The sequence below is a fragment of the Alosa sapidissima genome, chromosome 16 (assembly GCF_018492685.1).
Source record: "Alosa sapidissima isolate fAloSap1 chromosome 16, fAloSap1.pri, whole genome shotgun sequence".
Taxonomy (NCBI): domain Eukaryota; kingdom Metazoa; phylum Chordata; class Actinopteri; order Clupeiformes; family Clupeidae; genus Alosa; species Alosa sapidissima.
In genome coordinates, this window is record NC_055972.1 from 13781491 (window position 1) to 13798293 (window position 16803).

The window sequence follows — 16803 nt, forward strand, 5'->3', positions numbered from 1 at the left end:
AGAAGAAGCCTGCATGGAATGTCAAAAGCATGACGTCAGCACTTTTGTCCTTGAGCCCTCAGTAAACTCATGTTAAATCAATCTCAGACCGCACAAACACATCCAGCTGTGTCTGCTGGCGAGGACACACAACCACCCCCCTCTCTCTCACACACACACACACACACAGACAGACAACGTACGTCACGCATACACTGAGAGCACAATGCGATAATTTATGATTCATGTCGGAGCATTTTGTTGACATTCTTTCTGTGTGCGTTTACACGCTGCCTCAGCCTACCTGTGGACCTAACCACAGACGCTGGGCGAGTGCCACTCTTCAGAGGATGAAAGGCTGTCTCGTCTTTCCCATGGCTCCAATCTCCTCTCCGAGTCGGTTCTTGAAAGGGCTCTTACGGACTTGTGCTCAGTGCACTCCTGTGTCTCCTCTGGCCTATAGAGGGAACGCTGCACGAGTACACGCAGTCCTTCACTGACATTTGTTTGCGGAGACTTATATCGAGCTAGGTGGGGCTGAACTTTTAACTGGTGCTTGAAACTTACTGGAGCGGTTGATTCACTCTCTCTGTGTGTGCGCGTGCGTGTGTTGTGCGCGTGCGTGTGTGTGTGTGTGTGTGTGTGTGTGTGCGCGTGCGCGTGCCCGGGGGGGTCATGGGAAGGGTGATTACATTAGAATGTTGTTGTACTGCATACTTATACTCAGATCCTAGCCAAAGCGGAATGGTCATCTTCTATGCTATATGGCACTGCAGTCTTAGCACACACACACACACAGACTAATAGCCATGCAGGCAAAATTACGCAACATCAGAATGAGGCCTGCCCTTGACCAAGGAGTAATCACCCTACCCTGTCATCAACATGAACAGCAAAGCACTCTGTAGGACCTGCGGTATGATTTGATTGATGAAGCATGAAGCAAATGGCTCCTGTATAGTTACTGTGTGTGTGTGTCGGCCGCCCAGCGCTGATGACTCAATTAACAGCCAGACGAGTCGGGATGCCTTGGCCTCTGTGGTCCTCTGCCCTTAGCTGTCCGCCAGTGGCCCCAGCCCCCCAGGTCTCCATGTGGAGCGCCAGGCTGGGCCTCGGGTGTGAGACCGCTGAGGCGCTCACGTCCACACCCCCAAGGAGAGTCGGCCCCAAGGAATGCCTGGACAATTGTGTCTCTTTATACTCTAACTTAATACGGCTTTGCTCCATGAGTGGAGGCAGTTGTTTCCTGGTTAAGCTGCCTTGGCCTCAAGATAAATGTGTACACACACACACACACACACACACACACACACACACACACACACTCTAGTTTTAATCATGACGTGGTACAAACTCCTCGGGTGTGATGGTAGTGGGGCTTAAGAGGATTGGTTGCTTTCGTGACCGCTTTAAGCCCAGAGACAATGAAGAGTCTGTAGGTGACTGATGACAAAAGCACACACACACACACACACACACACACACACACACACACACACACACACACACACTGAATAACACCACTGTCACTGTCTTTCCTCACTGTCTTTCCTATCTGTGCTCCAGGCCTATAGGACACCCGACTGTTTGTTTTTGTTTGTTGATTCTATATGTTTGCTTTTGTGTTGTATCAGTAAAGTGTTCTACTGAATGAAATGGGACAGGTGCATGATGGCTGGGTTTGTGTGTGGGACTTGCCTCTGGCTGTTGTCTACTCTGGCTTATGTCAGGGATGGAGGTCTGTTTCTCATTTAATGGCTCTTTTTCTCCTCTCTTTTGTGTGTTTTCACTGCTCAGGTACAATGGCTCTTTGCCCAATGGAGACAGAGGGAGGAGGAAGAGTCGATTTGCTCTCTTCAAGAGACCCAAAGCCAACGGGGTGAAGCCCAGCACAGTGCACGTAGCATGCACCCCTCAGGCAGCCAAGGTACACACGCACATGCGCACGCGCGCACGCACGCACACACACGTACACACACGTACAGACAGACACTCTCTCTCTCTCTCTCTCTCTCTCTCTCTCTCTCCTCTCCTCTCCACTCTCACTCTCACTCTCACTCTCACTCTCTCACACACCACACACACACACACACACACACACACACACACACACACACACACACACACACACACACACACACACACACACACACACACACACACACACACACACACACACAGTGTCCACACAAGGAGTGACATGCTCATACTAGTGCGATAAGTGTAGTTCATAGTCAGGGGTGTCAGTGATGACCTGCCAGCCCTTTAATGGGCCACTCTGCTGTGGTCAATGTGGTGACCATGAATGCTGATCTTAATCACTGCTCCAGTCAGTGATGACGATAGACGTTATAGCTGCAGTTGGCAACATTTTTTTGATCATATTCACTGAAACCGACACTGCTCCTACAGAACAACACAAATCAGCCGGTTTTAGAAAAAAACTCCACTTAGAGCATGTTATTTGTTTTGCAAAAATCCTCAGCTCCCGGTTCTTCTGGTCCAATCAGAGCAGGGCTGTGTGAGATCTGACTGTCAATCACTGTCTGGTGCAGTCTGGTTCGCACTGACAAGCACAAACCCGATGAGGGGGTTTTCAGTGGTAGTGGGGGAGGGGCATGAGAGTTGTAAACATTAAACATTTTGGCTAAGTACCCTCAATCTGTCAGACTTGCCAACTGCAGCTTTAATTTCTATCATGAGAGCTGTCTGCCTGCTACCGATCCTGCACACAAGCTTGTGTACCTCATGTCATATACCACAAGATGTATGTTTTGTCTTTGGAGGGTTGTAGTTAGTGAAGTTATTGCTGTGGACCTCTTGCAGCTGTCAGTGTCCATGTAAGAACCTGTGTCATAGCCATGTTTTTGGGTGTGTGTGTGTGTGTTTTTAGAGAGAGTGGGAGTGGATGGGATAGTGATCACACTTGGAGCTTTTGGAGCTGGTGGTCTTTGTTTTCACACATCTGGACACAGTTTGACTGTATGAATGGTTCCTCTGTGGCCTGCCTCCACCCCCAACACACACACACACACACACACACACACACACAGACTTTCTTGGTAGGACACTTGCATGTGTGCACACAGTACTGCACACTCACGTGAACATGCATGTGCTTGCTCCTAGTCTCACACACAGTCACTCCCTCGCTCTCTCCTTCAAACCCTATAGTCTCACACGGTCCCACACACACACACACACACACACACACACACACACACACACACACACACACACACACACACACACACACGCATGTTTCCTCAGCACCTCTGAATGTGCGGTCCTGTGTATAGTTGGGTTGAGCCCAGCAGAAGCTGCAGCTGGTCTCCATTTTATGCCCGTGCTGTGGAGTGCCTAGCAGCAGGCTACACGCGCTCACAAAGGGCTGGGCTGCCATTGCCATTCCACAAATCATCATCAAAATGTCGTGTGTGTGTGTGTGTGTGCACGCGCATGCATGGCCAATTGTCTTCTAACACCCCCTTGCACTGTTTTTCATCTACAGGCCATAAGCAACAAGGACCAGCACAGCATCTCCTACACACTGTCCCGAGCTCAGACGGTGGTGGTGGAGTACACCCATGACAGCAATACAGACATGTTCCAGGTACGGCTGCGCTCGCTGCCACTCAGCCCATGTCCACCCCATGGAAATGCCTGCAAAGACTTATTGCACAGAATCATTGACTTGACTGGGGTTATGATGACCTGTTGCTATGTGCAGCCGGTGTCGGCTACATAGCTCACCAACCTGTTCTGTTAAACCACAGTGGGACGTGGTTTATAGCAGTATTCTTCCCTAAATAAGTATTTTTCAAGAACATTTCATGTCTGAACAAGTGGAATCGTTTCAGCCAGTCCAAAATGACTCCCTATAGGGCTGTACATGACTGGAGTCCTGCTTAGTGCTCAGGTCATGAGCATCCTGTTGGTGTATATTTTGGGAGCAGGACATTATCCCTTATTTATTTAGGTTCGTCACAGGGCAGCACTTCACCTAATCATAGAAGAAAGAGCAGGGCAACAGTGCCGGTCTGGGAGTCTCTCTTCTACTGAGGCCAGGGTGTGTTGCTAGGTATGCTTTTAGCACGACCTGAGGATGGACGTACGTGTGCTTGGCAGTCTTATATCCACCCACTGAAAACCTATCCATGCAGCTTGTGCTGTTCTTTAAATAACATCTCGCCTCCACCAGCTGAAATTCCGCTAGAGATATTTTTCTCCCCTCCAACCATGGAGGTCTTTTACTCCATCTCTTACCATAGCTTTATTTTTCCTCTCTTTTCATAGGTATCATTATCTATCTTTATTCTCTCTCTCCCCATCTTTTCCTCTCTCTCTCTCTCTCTCTCTCTCTCTCTCTCACTATCTATATATCTATCTATCTCTTCCTCTTCCTGTCTCTACCACCTTCTCTGGGATTAAATCAACCTAATGGGCCCAGCAGTTAGCAGTGCCAAGGCACATACAATTATCCCATTATCCCGCTAAGAATGGAACAGCCCTGCTAAATTTAATTCTCTTGTCATGCTCCTACTGTCTGACACACACACACACACACACACACACACACACACACACACACACACACACACACACACACACACACACACACACACACGAATACAGGCTTCACCTTGTCCCTTTGTGGTACCCAAGAGCCCGATTTGGTGTACTGATTCAATGTACATTCATGCCTACACAGTGACCGCACTGTAGCACTAACTGTCTGCGACGTTATGACTGACTATGAATGGCCTCTAGTCTGCTTTCAAAGCGCTCCATGACTCACATCCGCAGGGTCTCCCTGACCTACAGACACACACACTCGCACTCATTAAGTGACTGGCTGCCATTTTGTTTCTCTGACGTTTTGTTGATGTGGCCTCTTGCATTGAAATGGAGTGCTGTTGGGTGGTGGTGAAGTATATCAGATGAAGTATGTGGGTGGAAGGTCTTGTACAGGAGCTTACAGAAAGGAGCGCCATTGACTAGGCTCTTCAAGCTCAGCCAGTACCGATGCCAGTGAAGCAGTGGCTGTATTGGTTTGTAACCTTCTCCATTCTCTATCCCCCTTTTTATCTTTTTCTTTGTTTTCTTTCTGTCTTCCTCTCCTCCTTTCTTGTCTGTCTGTCTATCTATCTCTCTCTCTCCCTCGTCCTTCAGATTGGGCGCTCCACGGAGAGCCCCATAGACTTCGTGGTGACGGACACAGTGCCCGGTAGCCAGAGCAATGCTGACACGCAGTCGGTCCAGAGCACCATCTCGCGCTTCGCCTGCCGCATCATGTGCCAGCGCACCCCACCCTACACCGCACGCATCTTCGCCGCCGGCTTCGACTCCTCCAAAAACATCTTCCTGGGGGTAAGAAATGTACTTTAGGGTGATGACTCATAGGGCAACCGTTTGAGTAATGTTCTTTGGCAATCACTATCAGGTCCCATGTGTTTAGATTCAGATGATCAATTTGCCTACTGATAAATATTGCTTGATATCGCAGGGAGTGTGCCAAACAACATTACTCAAAAACATTGCCTCACAGCATTGCTCAAAAAGATGCCTTGTGTGTCTTCAGCTTTAGAAGTCAGATCAGAAAATGAAGCAAGGGCCACTGGGAATTGTAGTTTGGTTCCCAAAAAGTGAATGAATACAACAACTTGGAAGCAGCATTAGTACTCTTTCAGCCCTGACTTTGCTCTGTCTCTCTCTCTCTCTCTTTCTCTCTCTCTCTCTCTCTCTCTCTCTCTCTCTCTCTCTCTCTCTCTCTCTCTCTCTCTCTCTCCCTCTCTTTCAGGAGAAAGCAGCCAAGTGGAAGACGTCGGACGGTCAGATGGACGGCCTGACTACTAATGGGGTGCTGGTGATGCACCCGCGGAATGGCTTCATGGAAGACTCCAAGCCCGGCGTCTGGAGGGAGATCTCCGTCTGCGGGAACGTTTTCACCCTCCGAGAAACCCGTTCGGCTCAGCAGCGCGGCAAGATGGTAAGAGCGCGCGCGCGCACACACACACACACACACACAAACATCATGCACTCTGGTCATCATTTTCCATATGAACACTTCATACATAAATACTTAATAGGCTATTAAGCCTGCTAGTGCAGGGAATTGCACCAAGACTGATCTTCACATGCATGCTGAGGCTCATAGCACATTTATTCTCAAGGGAGACACACAGCTTGCCCTTCCAAACATGTTAGAAACCCGTGGTGTTGGAGCCCATGGAGGTGCTGGAGACACTGGAAGCTGTGGTGTCCTAGCCAGCTGTTCCTGCATCTGTTCAGGGCCGTGAGACATTATGCGGGAATAAGATGTCAGATTTGTACATGGCAGAGAACCAGCACTTGGATGTGTATTCATTCAGGCTCCAAGGATAAAAAAAAAAAAAAATCGACAAGGCCGCTTGAAGAATGCACACATGTGCCAAGGCCCTACATTTTGTCTTGCAACAAACGTGGAACTCAATCTGTGGATCTGCTGGAATTTTGATCAGGTCCAAAGTTTAATGGCTTCTTCCTTTGGACATGCTATACCTTTCTACCAAGTTCATGGAAATCGGGCTAGTCGTTTTTGTGTAATCCTGCTTACAAATAAACTGCGCCGGCAGAGCGTAACCTCTTTGGTGGCCTTGACCTGTCTTGTTAGACTTTAACCGCCCGCTCACCAGACAGGTGTCATTGCTGTCACATTGTTGCCAGGTTAAGTTTGTGCCACACCGTTACCTCGGTAACAGCAGAGAGGTGCCACATGGCCGTCGGCAAGTACGAAAGGCGATCCCTGTAAGAGAAGCCTCGGACAACCTCCTCATGTTCGTCAGGCCTGGCCACCAATCGGAACACGCCGTTACTCTGCCGGCTTCTACCCCACAAGACAGTCAGTAGCGACCAGAAGGGAAAGAATTTTGTGTGCTTGTGTGAGAAAGTAAACTTGTGTGTGGATGTTTGTTTTCTGTTTATGCGAATGGTTACATTACGCTGGGTTCACTGCACTGTCGCAGGACTGTGACCTCTGCAGAGGTACCATCTGATTGCTAAGTCCACACTTGTGGCTTGTTCCCAACGGCTCATTGGGCACTGTCAAAATATCCAGTTCATCGCCCCTGACTTCACTCCGCTAAACACTGACTGGAACCACTGTGAAAGCAACACTGGATTTCCCTAATGTCACTACATTTCATAACATTGTTAGTCCCCCACCTCCCCCCATACACTCATATATAAAAAAAAAAATGATATTCTCAAATGCGTACTCAATTGGAGCATCTGGTCGCCTTTTCGAAGTAGTCTTGTGTCCTCCTATTTTTGACTATTTTTGCTGTCAATCTCTTGTCTCCCTTTGTCTCGACCTGTTTCTCACCCGTGGGGTTGGGGTTGTGGACCGGGCTCGGACGAGGGGCGCCATGCTAATCTCAGTCATCACAGGCAGAGAAAACACGGCACAGACAACACCGCCGGCCGGCCGGCCGGCCTCGTACGCGGCCTCCCAGTGTGCCCCAGAGGGGGCTTCACCAGACAGCAGCACAGGCCAACTCTAAGCCAAACACTGCTCTAATGCCAGCCCAAATAACATCCACACACACACACACACACACACACACACACACCAACTAAACATTTACTCAGAGAGCACTTCTTAAACATCTTCCAAATACTCTTGGAATAATGCATTAAAGAATATGAATAGAGCAAGTGGGATGTTTTGTAGTTAGACATGCGTTCAGGTGTATTCTTCCGCTCAGAGGTTGGAACTTTCCCATTTCCCACTTTATGAACGCACCATTAAACACTAAAATATAGGGAGGGAGTTTGAGAGGGAAAAAGTGAAGAGGAAATCAACCAGAGCCCACATCCATACTGCTTGCTGTGCACTTCCAAATGGCAAAGTCCTTGTAAAGAGCTGCTGAGGAGGATTATTATTATCGGTAGTTTTTTTAATAGCCGCACACCTACACGGCACCTCTCTGCACTGCACTATACTGATTTCCGTTTTATCAACGGCGTAGCTATCTCTGCAGTAAACAGCCGTGGCATAATTAAGTCCTCATTTGATGATTGGAGGCGACTGGCTCTGCAGTTAAAAAGGCACAGGCAGGTTTCGGTGGAAATGGAGCGAAAGCAATATGTCGACAGGGGCAGAGAAGGTTTAGCCTTCATTTACTCTCCATTGCGAAATTTATTTAGTCTCTTTAAGCCTACTAAATGCACGCACACCCACCCACACACACTTGAGATCATTCCATCACCTTGCCTAGCAGATTCCTGGCTGTTAACTTGCAGCTGAAAGAGTGGGGAGACACTCAGCGTGTGTGTGTGTGTGTGTGTGTGTGTGTGTGTGTGTGTGGTTCTGGATGAGTGACACATGAGTGCTGAGCAGTGGGAAAGAGCTAGCAGCAGTTTTCAAGCCTCTCCTACAGCTGCTGTGTCCTTCATGGACGAGGTCGGCCTGCCCTACACATACACTTACACACACACTCACACTAACACACACACAATGATAATACAAGCAGTTACACTCACATAGCTTGATCAAAATACACAAACACATAAGTTCATGAAACATCTACACACTCATGTAAATAGGGTTGGGTATCGTTTCCTTATTTCGATTCCGGTTCCTAACGATTCTCGATTCCGATTTTTTTTAAAGGCAGGGTCAAAAAAACTTTAGGATATTTTAAATGAGCTAGCTAACCAACGGTCTTTCTCAGGGTATCTGCACATTTTCCAAGTGCAAATTTAAAGACTTTTTAAGACCTTTTCAAGACATCTAAATGAAAATTAAGACTATACCACGACAAAAAGATATACAGTATATGACTGTTTATGCAATAGTTTTTTCCCCTACTAATTTTAACCCCCACCCCATTTTGGATGTCTACAGAAGTTACCAAATATATTTTGGCGAAAGAAAAATAATTGTGTGTGAATTACCTTCACAGCTATAAATGCCCAATTTTAGGGTCTGGGCTGCTTGCTTTTGAAGCTAGCTGTACATATTTGGTTTTGCTTACTGCTGAGGCTGACTGTTCTTCACCTGTGTCTGTAGTAGCCTAGGGCTACTTGCCAAAGACATGTGCACTGGACTGGATTCCCTTCAATATTTTTTTCAAAGTTAGACTAAGCTATTTACATATTTTAATAAGCCTACTTTATATAATTTACTATGTGCATCTATTGTCCAATATGCAGCACAGCAAATTAAAATTAATCCACTACTTTACATTTTGCATAACAGTTGTATCTAAACCAACCAAAGCTTGACTGAAACATTGTAAAACCATTGACTTGTTTTAAATTAATTAAGAGACCGGTCCTTCTCGCATGATCCTGCTGAAAACTGCTGGTTTCATCTCAAGCACGCACGTATTATGAACGCACATATTTTTTTTTTTTATGTAGCAGTCGCCGACATTTAAAAAATATGCGGTTATATTTCACAACTTTTGCGAAGTAGGCCTAGCCTACTGCGAAACGCTGTAAAGCAAGCTGCTGGCAGATATTACAGGTAGGCTATTATAACTTAGACAGATATTTTCTTCCCTAGGCTAGGCCAACAACACACACTGGAAAGATGCAAACAGATCAACTTAACATATACAGTATTTCCTCCTGATTGCTAAGCACTGCACATAATTTGACCAGCAGTCTTCGCATCCATAGTTTGTGAAACGATGCTGCGCCCAAGCAAAGACTTTAGATGCCAAGCGCAACTCCAAAAAGAAGAAACTATGTGGTTTAATATACACAACTAACACACTCCACCTAAAACCTGTGTACACAGTTATACCCTCATTTGATGCAGCCACCCCCCCCCCCCCCCCCCCCCCCCCTCTCTCTCTCTCGCACACACACACACACACACACACACAGACAGGCTGCAGCCAGTGGGGCCCTTTGTCCTGCTCTCCTCAGTCCTACTCACGTGGTTCTCTCTCTATAACTCTGCGAGTGTACACACCAAGCTGCTGCAATGTGTGTGTGTGTGTGTGTGTGTGTGTGTAAATGCACCCTCAGGGTGTCTGAAAAGTACAGCCTCTTTCTGATTAATGATTGCCCCTGCAGTAATTAAACGCCATGCACCCTCCTCCTGTGCACACTTAAATCCTGTGTGTGTGTACTAACCAGTGCAGACAAATGTGCTCAAACACACACACACATATAGACATAGAGACGCTTACTTCGATACAATGAGGGGCAATGCCTATGTGCCCATATATGTTTACTGTTGGCACGGCCAATATTGACAATTTGGCAGATGTTTGTGTATGAGGGTGTGGGGAGTGTGACGAGCTGTTTTGAAACGTGTGTGTGAAATGATTAGGCACGGCGGCAACAGCAGCAGCCATGTTTCTGAGCTCTGCTCTCGCTTGGTGTGTGTTTGAGTAATATCTCTTGTGGCCGTCCGGAGAGGAGCTTATTGGCCGGCTTTGTGTCGGTGTGAATGTTGGGATTGTCCTGTCCTGTGTGTGGGCAGCATGTGATGCTGACATCAGGATTGAGACGCACACACACACATACATTGTGCTCCTGTTGTTTGCATACAAACTCACCCCTCTTCACTGCAGGCCACGGTTCAACCCTATTCTAGAGGTGTGTGTTACTGCAGTAAGACCACACACACACACACACACACACACAGTCGCTCGCTCGCTCACGCACACACACACACACACACACAATCACGAGCACAAGCACAAGCACCCAGGCTTTGTTCATTTATCCTGCACATTAGTGCTGAAAGGTGCCATTGTTTAATCACACACAACCCAAATGAATCCCAGCAGTGGTGCCTATGAGAACAGTGGCTCTGATTGAGAGTGGCTGGCCCACCGCTCCCCTCATAAATATGACAAAGTCCTGGGCTCTCTACGCTAGCAAGGGCAGCCGTGGCCCACTGGTTAGTACTCTGGACTTGTAGGGTTGCCGGTTCGAGCCCCGACCAGTGGGCCCTGAGCAAGGCTCCTAACCCCTCACTGCTCCCCGAGCGCCGCCGTTGAAGCAGGCAGCTCACTGCGCCGCGATTAGTGTGTGCTTCACCTCACTGTGTGTTCACTGTGTGCTGAGTGTGTTTCACTAATTCACCGATTGGGTTAAATGCAGAGACCAAATTTCCCTCACGGGATCAAAAAAGTATATATACTATATACTATACTATACTACAAAATGTACTGAGTATCTGAGGTGCCTCCATCACCGTGTCTCTGATATTAAAGGGACTTCTCCAGAAAGGTTCTCCATAAACACACAGTCAACCCTAGTGACAACAGGTGAAGAGATCACCAAGAGAATGAGCTGGCTGAAGAGTGGTCAAAAGTGCCATTAGAAAAACTCTAGGTTGTTTTGGCTCGTCAGTTTAGAGCCAGGTATGATTCATCTATAAGACATTTTATACCAAGATACCAGGGTGTGTTACCAAGATACCAAAACATACCCAGTTCTCCGTGTTTCTTCCTTCCTTTGGACAATATGGAAGTCATTTTTAGCCTCCTGTTTATCGGAGGCAACATAAGAATTGGAATTTCTGTGCCACACTGCCATCTACAGGCGGTAATGAGGAATTGCAGCCTGTAGTGCTTTTCAATGCTATTAATCCCTTTCTTGGCTCTTGGCTCAAGTCCTATCATTACATTGTTGTCTCACAAATGGAATTTGAAATTCTACACCCAACACTGTTTTTCACTGTTATTGTTACATTTAAGTATGATCGATTATTCTGTATGTAAAAAGTTAAACTCCTTTGTTACACTTCCTCCTGAATACAGTTATTTTCTTTTAATTTGAGAATACCCTCAGCATAATCTCTTAAGTAATTCAAACCACTCTCTCCCTCCCTGTCTCAGGTGGATAATGAGACCCAGGAGCTGGTGGATGGCTCGCTGATTGACCTCTGCGGCGCCACGTTGCTATGGCGCACGGCCGAGGGCCTGTCGCGCACGCCCACCGTCAAGCACCTGGAGGCGCTGCGGCAGGAGCTGAACGCGGCGCGGCCGCAGTGCCCCGTGGGCTTCAACACGCTGGCCTTCCCCAGCATGCGCCGCAAGGACGTGGTGGACGAGAAGCAGCCCTGGGTCTACCTGCACTGCGGCCACGTGCATGGCTACCACAACTGGGGCAACCATGATGAGAGAGGCAGAGGTGGGGGTATGGGCGGCATGGGGGGCATGGGGGATATGGGAGGAGGTGGCATGGGTGGTGGAGGAGGAGGAGGAGGGGGTGTTGGTGGCGGCGGAGGAGGAGGAGGAGGAGGAGGGGGTCTGGAAGGGCGGGAGCGTGAGTGCCCCATGTGCCGTGCGCGGGGCCCCTACGTGCCGCTGTGGCTGGGCTGCGAGCCGGGCTTCTACCTGGACGCGGCGCCGCCCACGCACGCCTTCGCGCCTTGCGGCCACGTGTGCTCGGAGAAGACGGTGGCCTTCTGGAGCCAGATCCCGCTGCCCCACGGCACGCACACCTTCCACGCCGCCTGCCCCTTCTGCGCCCAGCAGCTGTGCGGCGAGCAGGGCTACATCAGACTCATATTCCAGGGCCCAGTGGATTAGTGCCCCGTCGCTCCAACTTCCATTTAATCTCTCTCTCTCTCTCACTATGCATTTTTCTCCCTTCTCTTGCTCTGTTTCTCATCTGATCTTCCCTCCCTCTTTCAAGGGATCCCTGGTTAAACTATGCTTATAATTACGTGTACAGTATAAGCTAGTGACCTTTTTTTATTTTGTATTTTAAAAAACTACTACTGCTCGTCCATCGTTGCGACGCGGCAGGCGTTTTTTGGTCGGTGGGTGAGATTAAGCAAGACTCAGTCCGACTTTGGTCGGACTCTCTCTCTCTCCTTTTGAAAAATAATTTGCTTTCTCGTTTTTAAGTGACCTTTCTAGTGCTTTTTCTTATCCAGAATGAAAAACAAAGAGTATATTTTCAACTAAATACACACAGAAAATGACAAAAAAATAACCTTATAAAAAAACATGATGTCCCGTCCAGCAACCGATGCCTTGCTGGATTGATTTGTAAACAGTGTTCATTTACTAACAGGCCGCAAGGGGCTGTTTTGATCTTAAGTGATTGGATATCTGTATCGTCTATGACTCTTGTGTGTTCGGCAGACCCTCTCTCTCTCACACACACACACACAGAACACTCTACTTGTAGCTCCTTTTGTAGAAAGCTGATGTTTTTTCCTCATTTACTGAATATGCCTAAAAATGAAATACTTGGTAACGTTTTTATTTAAAATAGCTGTATAAATGTTTATCAGATATAATCAGTTATTAGCGTGTCTTGGGGAGTTTTAGTTCCATGTTCCTCTTTTATGGTTTCATTTCTCCTTAATGTTTTTTTTTTTTGTTTGTTTTCTTTATTTTGGCCTTTGTTGAATTCCTGTTTTGGGTCTTATCAGAGTATATATTTTCAACATTCTCTTGTAGCTGATGAATACTTATCAAAATTTATTTGTTTGTTTTTCTCTGTCGAGTTCAGTAGTGTGTGTCTCTCTCTCTGGCATTTGTAACACGTGTGTGTTTGCGTGTACTAAAATACTGTATCTGATGCATTACCATGGCATTTCTTTCCCATACTAAAGCAAGCAATAGAATCAGGGTTTCACACGGACGTCAGACTGTGGGGGGATTTGTAGCCCACAGTTAGTCCCTCAAAAGCCCCAGAAGCCTTCTGTTCAGTCTGCTTTCCCTTTAAGCACAGACCGAAACATTCAGCCCTGTCTTTACTCATTGTGTCCCAAATGGGTGTTTGTGTGTGTGTGTGTGTGTGTGTGTGTGTGTGTATGTATTTATGTGTGTGTGTGCGTGTGTGTGTGCGCGTGCGCGCGTGTGTGTGTATCTGTCTGTGTGTGTATGTGTTATGTGGCCTTAAATTCTGGCCACTCTCAGGCCCTGACTTCCAGGTTTCTCACCCCAACACCGTTACACTCCTGCTGGGGTGACCAGTGAGGAATTGTGACCTCTCTCTCTCTCTCTCTCTCGCCAGAATTCCACCTCTCCCTTAAAGAGATTCTCAGCTCTTCACCATTGTAAAAGCAGGAACTTTGTTTTCCACTCTGCTGTGGTTATTACTTAGATGGCTACAACTCAAAGCATGATAAATGCTTTCACAATAGACCTGCAAGTGAATGGCCCTTTCCCCCTGGTCATATGCTCAAGATTGCATAGAGAAATGGTTGGGTCAACTGTCCTGATCACAAGACCTGACGTGTTGCCTGAACTGATGACTTGTTCCTAGTGTCTGTTGGCGATGCTTGCAAAACATGTCATTTGGAGGAAATTAAATGGGCCTTAATGCTAATCTGCATTAAAACTCAAAGACCCTTTTTAAAAGATGAAACCTAAATATTTGCTCCTGAATGTAGTCTGAGTGATTGAGCTTGTGCGCACGAGTGTGTTTGTGGACTTACACCCTGTACACATGGATATGTAGTGAGTCTTATGACTCTCTGTGTGTTTTTCGCACATAGTGTGTGTGCACGTGATGTCTATTCATGTGTGAAGTAGACAAATGGGTGTTCTTTGCACAAATACACTCTGTGCTGAAAGTATGTGTGTGAAGTGATCAACACGCCGAACTTTAATGTAGACAACGTATTGCGTGTCTGTGTGGAACGCCTGTACACACACACACCATACAAGTGTTTGTATGTGTGTATATGCCTGCCACCTTTCTGTGGACCAACGTGTGTGCGTGTGCGTGTTGACTATATGGGGTTGGTCCCAGAAGGAGGGTTTGGCCGCTGTACTGAATGTGAGGCAGAAACTCCAGCGCAGCATCCCCCCCAGCTCAGGGAGGAGCCCCCACCAGCCTGTGCTAAACCCCCCCAAACCCCAACCCCACCCCACCCCCCACCCACCCACACACACACACACACAGAGCTGTCTTTGTCAAGGCCATCTGAGGAGGTGGCGCAACTCAAATTAAAGTAAATGCCACACCCCCCACCACATCACCATGTTCATGTTGTGTCTCACTGTGCTCTCTGTTCTTTGATCCAGTATTAAACGTGTTCAAGCTGACCTGTTCAAAGCACCGCGTGTTTCTCTTGGAAGAAACCTGTGCGCCAAGGGCTTTATTTTCTATGTCCTCCTGACTGTTGTGTTTGTCCCTCTGTCTTCTAAAGGCTGGCCTGAATGCATGAACCTCACCCCTCCGCCCCCTTTTACAGCAGCACAGTGTTTTTCTGTACCCCCCCCCCCCACCCCACCCATGTCCTCTCCCCCACCTCCCGAAGCCTGCCTGACCTTCGCTCTGGAATTTTCCAATGCTTCACAGCAAAAAAAAAGCTGAGAATGTTTTTGATTTTACCTGTTCTTTTTGTACCAACTTTAAACAATAAAGTTTTTAAAAGGATTCTGTGCATTTTGTGTGTCTTCTGTGTGCCAGGCTGCCAGCCTGTCTACAGATGTGGAGGTGAAGTAAAATATGGTGGCGTTGTGGGGGCAGATGGTAAAATGAAAACTGTCTCCAAGGACATTTAGATTCCATATTGCAGGGTTAACACAGCACAACCTCTAAAAGCAAATGTTCTTCTGAAAGCATGCAAATCAGAATTTTACATGATGATACTCTGAAACATTGATTTTCAGGGTTCTTTTTTAAGGTCTATTAGGCCCATTTTGATTCATCCCCAGTAATGATGCCATTGTTATGTAAACAAGTATCTGTTCCACCATGTCTTCAGACCCTCTTTAAGGAATGACAGGTTGTTGTTGCTGCAGGTAGCTGGTTTAATGTAGTCTTTTCTCTTGCATCCAGCCTTGACACACATCCCAGTTTTTACAGTCTACATACATCGCATGTGCACCTCTGAGTAAGAAGTATTCTCAGTCTATGAACCTTGGTTGAGACTTCACAGAGCACTTTGAAGAGCCTGGTTTATTCCATTGTGCAATGTCATGTATAATCCACAGGGAGGCAGCGTAGTGGTCACATTTCCCTATGCTATAAGATTGCCACGGTTGTGTATATAGCAGCACTTCTATGATCTCTCTCTCTCTCTCTCTCTCTCTCTCTCTCTCTCTCTCTCTCTCTCTCTCTCTCTCTCTCTCTCTCTCTCTCTCTCTCTCTCTCTCTCTCTCTCTCTCTCTCTCTATATATATATATATAGAGATATATATATATATATATATATATATATAATTTCATATAGTGTACAGTCTATAGTACTATAGTATGTCCCACAATACTGTAATACTTCTATAGTATTCCTACAAGACTACTATAATATTTTGTCCCAAATACTATGATAGTCCAATAGTTATTTTCATAAGGGTTATACAGGGAGCTCTGTTGAAAGCTGTGACCGTTGACAGAAAATGGCCTAGTACCATGCTTTCCTCATTCTTGACAGGCTGGTTTAGAGTTTCGGAATAGGACGCGTAAAAGGTCATAGTAACGCCTCCAGATTCAGCAGAGTGTTTGGCTTATAGACCCTTTCAAGAGAGTTCCATTATCAGCATCATAGTTGGCCCCACAAGGCTTCCTTTTTAACATTCCATATGTTATCTTAATGCAGAGGAAGTAGATTGGGGCCCAAATAGAACGTTCAAGCATTGTTTTTGTTTTTATTGTTGAAAGGGTCTATAACCTGCCTCTCATAACCTCAGCTGTTAAAATGTGCCGGGTCAGAGGAGCCACAGGAGCCCATTCCATGGTTAATTCTGGAACACCTCTCCGAGTTGCGTGCTAACAGAGGCATTTATGGTTTTTACTCTAATGGCAACGAGTATGAAAAGACTGCAAACTTGCAGCCCAGTCCAAGGACCTCAGCAATGTGAAATGTTCCGCGAGGTTTGCTTGGGTAGGCGTAAGTAGGCATGC

The 16803-nt window shown here is 46.9% G+C and overlaps 1 protein-coding gene across 1 annotated transcript; it reads left to right on the plus strand.

Moving 5' to 3' along the window:
- The first annotated feature begins 1003 nt into the window (after nt 1-1003).
- On the plus strand, nt 1004-15333 carry peli1b (pellino E3 ubiquitin protein ligase 1b). Its single transcript, XM_042066195.1, has 6 exons — nt 1004-1166; nt 1710-1906; nt 3491-3592; nt 5152-5349; nt 5780-5968; nt 11826-15333. The coding sequence occupies exons 1-6, from the start codon at nt 1004-1006 to the stop codon at nt 12519-12521; spliced, it is 1545 nt and encodes a 514-aa protein (XP_041922129.1). The 3' UTR covers nt 12522-15333.
- Nucleotides 15334-16803: the final 1470 nt, after the last annotated feature.